At 58.4% G+C, this 12,160-nt stretch overlaps 6 protein-coding genes across 6 annotated transcripts; 5 read left to right on the forward strand and 1 right to left on the reverse strand.

Moving 5' to 3' along the window:
• Positions 1-1,603: 1,603 nt before the first annotated feature.
• Positions 1,604-3,043, forward strand: INS49_009048 (uncharacterized protein; the record flags this gene model as incomplete). The annotated part of the gene is made up of 1 exon (XM_043169785.1): positions 1,604-3,043. One exon carries the CDS (start codon positions 1,604-1,606, stop codon positions 3,041-3,043), a length of 1,440 nt encoding a protein of 479 aa, XP_043027465.1.
• Positions 3,044-3,139: 96 nt separating this feature from the next.
• INS49_009049 (uncharacterized protein) lies at positions 3,140-3,802 on the reverse strand (the record flags this gene model as incomplete). Its single annotated transcript, XM_043169786.1, has 1 exon — positions 3,140-3,802. One exon carries the CDS (start codon positions 3,800-3,802, stop codon positions 3,140-3,142), a length of 663 nt encoding a protein of 220 aa, XP_043027466.1.
• Positions 3,803-4,155: 353 nt separating this feature from the next.
• On the forward strand, positions 4,156-5,829 carry INS49_009050 (uncharacterized protein; the record flags this gene model as incomplete). The annotated part of the gene is made up of 4 exons (XM_043169787.1): positions 4,156-4,365; positions 4,492-4,618; positions 4,772-5,395; positions 5,519-5,829. The coding sequence occupies 4 exons, from the start codon at positions 4,156-4,158 to the stop codon at positions 5,827-5,829; spliced, it is 1,272 nt and encodes a 423-aa protein (XP_043027467.1).
• Positions 5,830-6,254: 425 nt separating this feature from the next.
• Positions 6,255-6,811, forward strand: INS49_009051 (uncharacterized protein; the record flags this gene model as incomplete). The annotated part of the gene is made up of 2 exons (XM_043169788.1): positions 6,255-6,359; positions 6,620-6,811. The coding sequence occupies 2 exons, from the start codon at positions 6,255-6,257 to the stop codon at positions 6,809-6,811; spliced, it is 297 nt and encodes a 98-aa protein (XP_043027468.1).
• Positions 6,812-7,592: 781 nt separating this feature from the next.
• Positions 7,593-8,699, forward strand: INS49_009052 (uncharacterized protein; the record flags this gene model as incomplete). The annotated part of the gene is made up of 1 exon (XM_043169789.1): positions 7,593-8,699. One exon carries the CDS (start codon positions 7,593-7,595, stop codon positions 8,697-8,699), a length of 1,107 nt encoding a protein of 368 aa, XP_043027469.1.
• Positions 8,700-9,744: 1,045 nt separating this feature from the next.
• INS49_009053 (uncharacterized protein) lies at positions 9,745-11,783 on the forward strand (the record flags this gene model as incomplete). The annotated part of the gene is made up of 8 exons (XM_043169790.1): positions 9,745-9,880; positions 9,946-10,132; positions 10,199-10,347; positions 10,425-10,533; positions 10,599-10,738; positions 10,813-10,981; positions 11,056-11,475; positions 11,522-11,783. The coding sequence occupies 8 exons, from the start codon at positions 9,745-9,747 to the stop codon at positions 11,781-11,783; spliced, it is 1,572 nt and encodes a 523-aa protein (XP_043027470.1).
• Between the last annotated feature and the right edge of the window lie 377 nt (positions 11,784-12,160).

Here is a 12,160-nt window from a genome sequence, read left to right on the forward strand (position 1 = left end):
GCTGATGTGAGCTAAGCTTCAGAGTGGATGCGTACTGAATAGACTATACGCTTCCGAGCAGCCCGAGACATTCTGACCTATGCATTTTGGGCTATCCATGTTTTACTGTAACGTTTCCCCTGCTCTAGCCTACAAAAGAACCCTGAGACGTTGTGCCATAGTGGCCCTGCCCCAGGACGAACCTCACCGGTCAGCGCTCTTCTTACCCCTACTACCACAGGTAAGCATCGCACTGAGGATTCAGGTTTGGCAGGGTATGCTATGTGTCCTATAGTCGAGTGCTTTCTAGGGTTGTGGTTGGGTGGGACGAGAAGTTCGGCTCCGGCGCTTATGCCGTTGGCTTCAACGGCGACCGCCGCCCTCATGTCAGCCCTGCATACACATATATATACCTTGGTACTTCGTGTTGTGTGCGTACATGCGGCCAAGCATCGGAACGGATAACGTGGGAAATAAGCCTTTCCCCACCAGCAGGATGCTCATACTAGATCATCTGACGCGTCCTTTTTGACCAGGAGCTTACTCGGCTCATGCGAGGGAATGGAAAATACGCGAGGGCCAAGAATGGTGTTGAGTAAGCCACATAGAAACCAAGGTCTTGAGTGAACGATCCCCAATAGTATCTCAGCATGAACACAGTAAATGCTTTCGATTTTGCAATGCTCATGTGAAGAGTATCCACATCTGATTCCATATGCCCGGCGGAATTATATACCAAGTGGTCTGATGAACCGGGGATCGACATGGAGTGGCGTGGGACTTGATTTTTTTCCTTCTCTTGGAAACAGTTCTTGCAGCCACCTATCTTCCGGTCATCCTTCCTGAGAATTAGCCCGAGACAAGGAAGCTTAGCCCGAATACAATAAATACATGTATTGGTCCCTGCAAAGTCATTGGACAAGCTATCTATTACCATGTTTATCTAAATCCTTTGATAATACTGATTCATCATAGCAATTATGTCGACGAGGACATCGGATAATACGACCGAGGGTATCAATAATTCTTGTACTGAGCGTGTTCTCTACGAAAACAAATGCTGCCGGCATCTGACTGCCGGGCGAGAATCAGAGGTCCTTCATGTAGCTTAACGTCGAATTCAGAGACGGGCGAGACCTTCTCATGACGATCTCATCCCCAGCCATATGACGGTTGAGGCCCTGTGACTTTCTTTTTGTGACAAGATGGCAATGTGTACAAATATGACCCGGATGTAAGCAGGCTTCCTCATCCCGTTAGGCATGCCCGTAAAAGATGCAATGAGCAACCAGGCACCACATATACGCAATTTCCAGGCTACAAGTCACACAGCGGATGTTCCCAACAGGCGATGGATGCAGGTGTTGGTGTTAGAGAACGACGGTAAGTGCGAAGTCAACTCCCCTCTACCGGTAGTTAACTCAAGCTGAATTCTCGAACAGGTGGTTCGATCAGCCTGGCCTACCTATATATGTAGTTGCCTAGGTACTCAAGTATATAATCCGCGCGCAAGCAAATATCGCCAGGAAAGAGGAGCCTCCCTTCCAGGGCTACTCTGAAATCATCTCAAGTTATCAAATTTACACTTGTCCGTATCTTGTTTGACAAAGGCTCTACCTGCAGCATGGCGTCTTCTACGGCCTTCTCAGCCTTTGGTGTCACACCAGCCCATAACTTCGACAAGCACACGCCCTATTTCTCTGACTTTGGAAAGGGAGCGCCACCCTACCGTTCCAAAGTCTCTCCAACAGACTTGAAACTGTTTTCCAGTCTTCCCGCATCCTATGATCCCTCAACCCAGTGGCTCGACGGCCTTTCACCACTCCATCCGCACTTCAACGATGCCACCAGGATTCAGTCCATAGTCAATGAAATCAAAGACGAAGTCCTCGGCTTCGCCCTGGAGGGCTGCCGCCTGATCCTCGACGGCATCGCCCCCTCGGAAGAGCCCAACCACGACCTGCTGTCCAGGTCCCTCTCCCAGAACCCAAACCTATGGCGCGCCGTCCTCATGGCGCAGCACTACGGCGTCATCTACTTCATGTCCCGCGCCGACGCCCGCGGCGACTCCGGGTGCCACCTCCTGATGGAGCAGCACCGGGCCACGGCGGACGCGATCGACTTCTTCCTCAGCAGACCCCACGGCGCCGCGGGCACCAGGGCCATCAACTACGCGGTGCACGCGTACGTCACGCGCGGCGGCCTCACCGCCGACTCGGCCACGGCCTGCGTGCCCCCCAACGCCATCTCGGCCGCGGGGCCCCGCCACGTCGTCGTCCGGGAGGCAGACTTCTCCGGGCGTGACCCTGTGGCGGACGTCCTCGCCACCCGGACGCCCATGTGGGACCTGCACGACCTCGCGCACCTCAGCTGCGCCACCCTCTGCGAGGGGCTGTACGGCAACAAGTACCAGGACCACCTGGTGCGCCTCCCCCGGCGGCTGACGGCGCTCGTCCGCAGCCCCGGGATGCGCACGGCGGCCGGGCCGTGGGCGTCGGACGGCCTGGTCTTCAGCGAGCTGCTGACGAAGCTGTACACGGACGCCGTCGCGGATGACACGCAGCAGCAGCAGCAGCAGCTGACGTACGCGGGCCTGGTGGCGGCTCTGGCCCGCGCGCTGGCGGACTACCTGCTCGGCGAGCGGTCCCTCGTGCACCCGTCGACGGGGCGCGCGCTCCGGCTGAGCAAGCCCGTCTCAGCGACCGAGCTCGCGGTGCTAGCACAGAACAAGAGCTACGAGCTGCCGGCCAGCGAGATCGAGCAGCGCGTCTTCACCCGCGGCGGGCCGCCCGGCGCGGAGGAGGACGTGCTGGGGCGCCTGTCGGCGCGGGGCCGGGCGGCGTGGCTGGCGCAGAGCAGGAGCTGGGGGTACTTTGAGGTGCGGAACACGATCAAGCACCGGGCCCACAAGGAGGCGTACCGGCTGGTGTGTGAGACGCTGATTGCGCGGGCCGGTGGTGACGATGATGGGGAGGAGAAGGAGTTGTTGGGCAAAGTCATGGCGAATATTCTGTATGAGGACTGGATGGACGGGGAGAGGGTCAATCTTTGGGACCTCCTGTAAACACACACACGCGCCACAAAAGTTAAAGTTGGTGATGAATGGAAACGCAGTAGTCTACTCCCTTTAAGTTGTATCTCAGGTCGTTAGCCAATGTTATCATGATGCCGCCTTTCCATACAATTTATCTCCAATATCACCCGGATACGGCACCGTGTACCCCTTCTCGTCCACCCCCTCGGCCTCAGCCGCAACGACGATCTCGCGCACCAGCGGGTGCTTGGCCACCGCCTCCAGCCCGATCGGCGACACATAGCACGACAAGACGGTGATGTACTTCTCGCCCGGCCCACTGAGCGCCATGAGCTCGTCACAGATGGCAAGGATGGTCCCGCCCGTGGCGACGACAGTATCAAGGAGGACCACATGGGCGCCCTCAGGCACCAGGGGGAACGGGCGCCGCCCCAGCCACTCAAGCCGGGGTGCCGCGCCCTCCTCCTTCGCGCGGTAGCCGCGCACGAGGACGCACGACGAGGCGGGGAACAGCTGCGAGGCGGCGGCGTACATGGGCAGCCCCCCGCGCAGGATGGGCACGAGTGTGACGGATGCGGCGGCCCCGAGGTGTTGGGGGCTGCGCTGCCTGGCGGCGCGGACGACCTCGGCTGTCAGGGACTGCACCGTCGCCTCCATCGACGAGGCGCTGGTGGCCTGGTCGATGAAGGTGGGGAAGAGGGACTGGATCTTTGGGCTTGCGTGGAAGACGGTGACGACGGGTGCGTGGCTTGGGGATGCCTGCTTCACGAGCAGGGCCGAAGTGTCCATTTTGAGACGAGGGCCTGGATGAAATGAGAGAGAGAAATTATGCAGGGATTGGAACTCTTGGATAGACTGTATGCAACCAATATCCGGAGAGATGCAGACAATGGTAGACAGAGATGTGTATGTGTGCACATGTGTGTGTGCAGTCCAGGAATGAGGTGCGGGCAGGATTGAGCCGTGCTTGTGAGACCTGACAACGTAAGCTGGTCCTTGACAAGTGTAAAGTACTACCGGTAATTTATATAATATGCGAGCAGGACTCTCTGAATTTTCTCGTGGAATCCTGCAATCGAACACATTTTCTGCTTTTTCAGTACATTCTACATCTCGTATGTGTCGAGGGGGGAAAAAAGAAAATGTCTCTAAATCCTTCGTACCCAGACGCCGTCTACCCCCTGCTCCAACGCATCAACGAAGCCGTCCAGCCCCCATGTCCCACATCCGCAGACAACAACTGCCTCCCCTTCAAGTCTGAGGCCTCGCGTCGAAAGCTTATTGCCGCCGCGGAGCAGTTGCTTCTTGCCGCACGCAGCCCAGAGGAAAGCGTCTTTGCCATTGCCCAGCAGGTACGTATCTACATACATAACCACTCCAGTATATACATGCATGCATGCATGCATGCCCCATAAATCCCCACCAGCATAAGCTTCTCGGCTGACGTCCTTGGGCTGACTGGGGCCTTGATTGGTTAGCCGGCCCAGACAACCGCCCTCCGTTGTGCCATCGCCCTCGGGATCCCGGACGCACTGCCTGAGAACGGCAGTCCACGCAGCCTGGACAGCATCGCGAGCGAGGTGGGCGCTGACAAGATGCTGCTAAGTACGTAGAGTATACGGGCTGTAACTAGTCACCAACAGTCTTCCTTCCTTGCCTTCCTCCCCTGCCTTCCTCTCACACCACACTTCGAGGAGGGTGATCCTTTTGCTCAAACCGAACCAACCCGCTTACATCGTGACTTACCCCGTACCCCAGGCCGGATCCTCCGAGCATGCACGTCCACGTCCCTGCTGGCCGAGGCCTCAGAGCTCCACTACGCGCACAACGCCCTCTCGCGGGCCATGCTCTCGCCCGCCAACCGCGCCCTGCTGTCCCTCATGTTCGACTACAACGCCCGCTCCATCGTGGCCCTACCCGAGTTCCTGCGCGGCCGCGGCTGGCGCGACGCCGGCAGTTATGATGACTGCGCCTTCATGCTCGGGTGCCGCACCGCCCTGCCCATGTGGGAGTTCCGCGACGCGGACCCGGAGTGCTCCCGCGTCTTCGACCTCGGCATGCAGAGCGAGATCGTCGCCGCCCTGTCCACGGGGAAGGCGTCCGGGCCGTTCCCCTTTGGCGAGGAGCTGAGCCCTCGCCCTAGCCCTGCTGCTGCTGCTGCTGCTGGGGGCGATGGCGGCGGCAATCTGACCATTGTGGACCTCGGGGGAGGGCGGGGCCAGGCCCTGATCGACATGCGCGGGGACCACCCCGCGCTGCTGCAGGGCGCCCGGCTCGTCCTGGTGGATCTCGCCCCGGTGATCGACAGCGCGCGCGAGGCTGGCCTGCCGCCGTGGGTCGAGCCGGTAAAGGGCTCCTTCTTTGAGCCCCTGCCTGTCCGCGGTACGTAGACGCGTGATACGTTCCCTGAACCTGCTCATGTCCCCAGCACCAACAATAAAGGCACGTGTGGGGAGACGAGATGGCGCTAACTCGTTCTCGCATGTTTGTTTCCCACCACAACAGGCGCCGACGTATATCACCTCCGCCGCTGCCTGCACAACTGGGACGACGCCGCCTGCAGGACGGTCCTGCGCAACGTCGCCGCCGCCATGGACCCGGCCCGCTCGCGCCTCCTCGTCACGGACATGGTCGTCGCCGACACCAACGCCGCCCGGGAGATGGCCTGGGAGGACCTGAACATGATGACCATCGGGGGCATCGAGCGCACCGAGCGGCACTGGCGGGAGCTGCTCGACGAGAGCGGATTCCGCGTCCACAGGATCTGGTCTAACAGCCCGGTCGAGCACGCCACCATCGACGCGAGGTTGAAGTGATGACGCCTGGGAGAAGGAGGAGGGTGCTGCTGTCGCTTATTGGTGGAGCGGTTTCGTAGAGGGTGACGGACTTCAAACGCCGAAAAGAAGGAATGCAAGATGGTCAGAGTCGTATTGGCTCGAAGGATCTGGCGTGCCAGCCTTTTGTTCCAACTGTATACATTCAATTTGGTCCTTGGTGTTGTTCGTCACGACAAACTCGACGTGTCAAGTATCGGACTCACGCATCGGACTCGTACTACAATGCAAGTACAGTAGCGGCGCGGTCAGATGCCCATTGGAGCCAACCGATTGGCAGGCCGGGCCTCTACAATATAACTGCAGTCACTCGCTAGCAATTCTTTAATTCTCCTTGTATGGTAAGCCAGAGCCTCTTCATTTGTTTACATTGACGTTTGATCCTTGGCCTGACCCGCAACTCCGCCATGTCGAACCAGCCAACCTACCCCGTGTCGGAGCGCTGGCGGGTAAGCGAAAACGGCAGAGCCCTCGAGGCCCAGCTCCGCTTCCCAACATTCAAGAAAACATGGGTAAGTGTGCTGCGCTCCCCCTCCGTCCCGCCTCCCCTGTCGCCCTCGTGTCGAAATCCCTCCAGATGATACCCAGGCCCCGGGAAGAGCGGCATGCTGACTCCGGCCTCTTACTCACGGCTGCTAGGAATTCCTGAATCTGGTTGCCACCAGTGCGGCTGAGCACCGGCATCATCCGGAATGGGCAAATGCATGTTCATCCCCCGCCTCACCCTTCACTCCATCCCACATATCGCGCTGACACCGGTGGAGCCGCCCAGACATACAACAAAGTCTTCATCCGCTGGACGACGCACGACACGGGCGGGATCTCTGAGAAGGACGTGGAAATGGCAAAGATCTGCGACGGATACGCGGAATCCTTGGGGGAGAAGGGGGAGGTGGCAGATGGCGTGACGACAGGGACCGGAGAGAGCGGATTGGTGAGCCTGGTGAAGGGGCTTCCGGGGTGATATGCCCCAGACGTCCACAGCTGGTTGGTTGGCTTTGGTACAACCGGTGGATCACCCTGGAAGATCACCCTGGAATATCTTCCGGCAATGGGATACGTGGAATGGCAAGAATATTCTATCGTCTACCCGAATATCTCCAAACAGGGATTAGTTTTTTGGGGCGGTGTGGAGTGAGATGCATTCCCAGCTGTGTGGAGTACATCTTTCCCCTTATGCTTATGAGGGGGGAAGGGTTGTAACTCTGCAGACAATAATGTGAATTTGAGAGAAATTTGAATCATAGGCTGCCGGTACATGGAATGGAAGTCCCATTTGACCACCTCGGCGCACCCGGAGTACGTTCCTCTTTCTCGGCCGAAGGATTGCACCTGTGTACTGTACATCTTTCCCTCTCCACTCTCGCCTCCACACTCCACAACTCCCCGCCCCCGCCTTCCTAATCTGCGTTCAACGTTCCAGGCCAACGTGGGTCCATGTTTGGCTGTGAACAAGGTTGCTCTTCCTGCGTCAGCCTCGACCGCCGTGTCTGGCCTGTGGGGCATAACACCCGTGGGACGGGACTTGTTACTTGTAGCAGTGCACAAGCAGCGGCCCAACTGCAAACCTCAGACAACCAACTGACTAGGAGCGAGTTCCTTCCTCCCCTCGACGGGCCCTCCTTCACCACTGCTGAGAATACTGGAATACTCTTCGTGAGCGGGCAACACATCGATGATGCCCTAGCGTTCCCAGACGAGTCGCACCAGCCTCACTACTCGCACTCACAACACACACTCACGAGATGCCCTCGCCTATACTCCCGCGGGCACTTGCCGCGGGTGCCGCGATAGCCTTCATATCGCCCTCGTCCCGGATCAACATAGAGCTCGCGCCCGCCATGGCACGAGCAACGGCTCTGCTTAGAGAAAGGGGCTTCCAGGTCCGCGAGATCTTTACCCCGGACTCGGGCATACAGTCATCCATCTCCAACCGCCTGTCCGAGATACGCACCGCCTTCTCAGACCCTTCTATCGCGGCCATTATCTGCACTACTGGCGGGCACTCTTTGAATGAGCTGCTCCCAAGCCTCCTTGCTGATACCGAGCTACACCGAACTATTCGCGCCGACCCTAAGATCGTTGTCGGATATTCCGATATCACGCAGCTGCACTGGTACCTATACGCCGTTGCTGGGCTTCGCACCTTCTATGGCCCCGGCGCCATACCAGAGCTGTGTGAGAGCAGGCCTGCCGATGACGAGGCCTATATGGCCTCGCCGCTAAGATTCTGCGTCGAGAATCTGTTCCGTGCCATCATGAACCCAGAGCCTATCGGCGCAGTCCCGCGGTCACTAAAGTACGCACCCGAGCCAGCCCTCGTCTACAGCGACCCGGCCTCTACAGAGCCCCCGTCACTTGCCCCTACTCCCCCATGGGTGTGGCTCCGGCCGGGAAGGGGGCGCGGCCGGCTCTTCGGCGGCTGCCTGACCGTGATGGCCCGGCTGGGCGCCATCCCGGCCCTCGTCCCGGACTGGCGCGGGCGCGTCGTCTTCTTGGAGACCGCGCTGAACGACACGTTTGTGGCGGGGAACCCGACCCACGTCGTCAGGGCCGGGATCTCGGACCTGGTCGCCCAGGGCGTCTTCGACGGGGTCGCGGGGCTGGTGGTCGGGCGGCCGTTCGGCTACGACTCGGCCGAGGCGAGGGCTGCCTACGCGGGCGTCATCAGGGAGCTCCTGTGCGAGGGCCGCCTGGCCGAGAATGGCAATGCGTTCCCCATCCTGTTTGGCGTGGACTTTGGGCACACGACGCCGATGGTCACGCTCCCTTTTGACGCGATGGCGGTGCTGGACTCGGGTAGGGACGAGTTTGCCGTCGTGGAGCCTGCTGTCAGCATCCGAGAAGAATGAATGAATATGCAGCGTGATTACTGCCTCGTGAGCACGATGGCCTTGGCTCAGCCACTGCTTTTGCTCTGTGAAACACGTGCTTGGGTGACGACGGGGGATGGCGGCTTGAGGCGGCACCCTGAGCCTCCAGCACCGTTACCTGCCTGCCTGTTCAAGGCAGCCCTGGCAGGTTGTCTCTCATCGATTGGGCCTGGATGAAAGTACGTCACAGTCTGCCAGCCGGGGCTCGCGGGAAAACAGGCAAAACAAGCAAGGGCCCATACCTTTGCCTCAAAGACGGTGAAGGCCTGACAGCCCGAGTCCCTATGCGGTCGAGATTCCGGATCAACAACTGTGAATCTTACAGCACCTCGCCTGGGCGTGGGAACCGAGCTGACGTTGTGCATGGGTCGTCGACTCCCCACCTTCCTGCTTGGGCCATTGCTGCATGCGGCACGGGAAGCTCTTAGCTGTGCCGCAGGCAGATCGTCCGGCTTTGACGGCCTGGCCCAGCTGCGTGATGGAGAAGCTGCCGTTGGGCTGCAAGGCGTGATCAGCGTTGGGGCCGAAGGGCGCGTCTGACCCTTGGCAGCCATTGTTGACAAGCCCGGGTGTTTTGGACCGAGCTTAGTTATTAGGGTGGTTCGAACGGGACAGCAGCGCACAGATCAGGCTCGGTACCTTGGTACCATGGCGGCTACTTTGATGTACCGGTACTGTGGATTGTTGCATATCCCCTCTATACCAATATGCACCGTGGGACGACTTCACTGCTCACCTGCAGGCCACCAGCCCCCCTTGCTAAATCGCTGCCGCAAGCTGGCACACCGGCAGTTTTCTCGCTTCTCTTTTCATCAACATCGATTTCTGTGGCCGGCAACTTCCCATCCTTCCCGCTACCGGGCTAGGCTCTCTCGGTCGTAAACCAGCCCTCACGAGCACCGCTGAAGTCGAACGAGACGAGCGAGACACAAGCACAGCTGGGGTGCCTGGACAGTCCGGAGCTTCTCGCCCCACAATCCCTACCTGTTTATGGCTGCTAGTTCATAACTGCAAACTCAGCATCATGGCCTCCACGAACTCGCCTGTCGATGGCGGCAAAATCCCCCTTGGCATCGACCACATACCGTGGCGTGTCTACTTCGCGATTATAGTCAATGTCGCAGAGAGGTTCTCATACTACGGTCTCACGGTCCCATTTCGTAAGAAGATAAACTGGTCTCTCTCTTCGCATGCCAAAGCTTCCAGTATCGCTGACGGTGGGAAGAAAACTTTGTCCAAAACTCGTACCAGTCTGGCGACAAGGAGCGACCTGGGGTGCTTGGCCTCGGCCAGGCCGCCGCGACGGCCGTCGTCAATGGCTACTTCTGCTTCCAGACCATCATGTCACTCGCCGGCGCAGTAGCGGCTGATGGGTGGATGGGGCGTTACAAGCTCCTGGTTATATGCTCCCTGTGAGTCTGGTCCTCGTCGAGTGTCGCCATCGTTTGAAGGGCCGGCCACCCGCTGACTCATGACAGGACTTACATGCTCGGAAACATCATCCTGGTGGCCATATCAACTCCAGCGGCTATAGACTACGGTGCTGCACCGGCTGGGTTTGTCGTATCGCTGATACTCATTGCCATCGGCTCTGGGGGGTTTCAGTCTGTCGTGAGTGCTTTCATTGGTGAGTAAGATCTCGACGGCGACATATGGATATGCTGTGTGACGCCGACAAGGCGAAGCTGACCAGACTGTTCCCAGGCGACCAGTACACCGGTTCAAAGCAAGCTGTGATTACTCGAAAAGACGGGACAGTGTACATGCCCGATAAAGATTTGACTCTGCAATACATCTACAATTTAAATTACTGGTATGTGCATCTGGGCCCATACCACGCCCAATCATTCTGTCATGCTCACATTATCCAAAAAAAAGGGGGCTTAATCTCGGGTCGATATCGGGCGTTGCCACGACGTTCTTGGAGCTCCACTACGGGTTCTGGGCCGCCTTCCTCCTACCACTTTGCGGATTATGGATTGCTCCGGCAGCGCTCATCATAGGTCGCAAAGCCTTCAGTACGTCATAATCAACAGCAACAAGGTCCAGTTTCTCCGCAAGCAAACTCGCAGTGATGTCTAACACATTGCAGTTCGGACTACCCCAAAAGAAAGCGACTTGGTGAACAAGAGCAAGGCCTTTGCACGGCTGGCGAAGCAACGGATGAGATCAAAACGGAACACGTCCGAGGCAGACGACAGCGCCGAGGATGTTGAGGACATGGAGAGCGTCCAAAAGGTTCTCGAGATATGCCGTGTTCTGTGAGTGACCTGGTTCCACAGCATTGCTTCTGTTCGCAACCACGTGCCGAACTTGGAAACTAACGAAAACACAGCCTGATATTCATCGTGATATGGGTCTGTGTGGGCCAGATGACGAGCAACTTCATAGCCCAGGCGGGACAGATGCAGACCAACGGCCTGCCAAACGACCTGACCTGGTTCGCCAACCCGATCATGGTAGTCCTTCTGATGCCGATCGTCCAATGGTTCATGACAGGCGTGACGGGGCGGTACCACATCCCCTTCGGGCCGATGGCGCGCATCACCGTCGGCTGCGTCTTCCTGGCCCTGGCGATGGCCTACCAGGCGGCCCTGCAGAAGCTCATCTACGGCGCGGGGCCCTGCTACGAGTACCCGACGCAGTGCGCGGCCAGCGACGGCGGCGGGCCCAACGACATCAGCGTCTGGCTGCAGCTGCCCTCCTACTTCCTCATCGGCCTGTCCGAGGTGCTGGCCGTCTCGACGGGGTACAAGTACGCCTACGCCGCCGCCCCCGAGTCCATGAAGTCGCTCGTCCAGGCCATCTTCCTGCTGTCCGGGGGCGGGGGCGCTCATCTGCCTGGCCATCGCCCCGACGGCGCGGAACCCCGACCTCGTCGTCATGTGGGCCTGCATCGCCGGAACCATGATCCTGGCGACTGCGGTATTTGCCGCCGTGTACTGGAACAAGGACCGGCGCATCCGCTTGGAGGAGGAGACGCCCGTCGATCAGGGGGTGATCAGCCCTGCTGCCGAGACTGAGGAGAAACGAGTCCCTGACAAGGCACCACAGAATTCATGAGATAGTGTGATGGGTATCCTGCCAGCGTGGCAGGAGGTGCTGAAAGCAGGATAGTTGATTTGGGAGGCTTGAAATAAGTTGGCCAATCGTTCTGGTTTCTCATTTCTCTGCTACTTCTGCTTTGCATTAGACAACAAGCACCTGTTCAGCTGTCGCTTCGTCTCACTGGGAGTTCAACAAGCCTTTGGAAACTAGACAATGGTTTTGGTGTGGTAGATACGGATAGGAATGTGGTCAGAATGAACTCAGATAGATCAAGGGATTGTTCCTCAATCCCCATACAATTTGCAGCTACTACCGTGTTTTATTTTATATTAAAAAAATTAGTAATAACAGATGACTGCTGCACGGTTCCGGGGGGGGGGGGGGGCGGATTG

Source organism: Diaporthe citri (assembly GCF_014595645.1).
Source record: "Diaporthe citri strain NFHF-8-4 chromosome Unknown scaffold_3, whole genome shotgun sequence".
In the NCBI taxonomy this organism is placed as follows: Eukaryota; Fungi; Ascomycota; class Sordariomycetes; order Diaporthales; family Diaporthaceae; genus Diaporthe; species Diaporthe citri.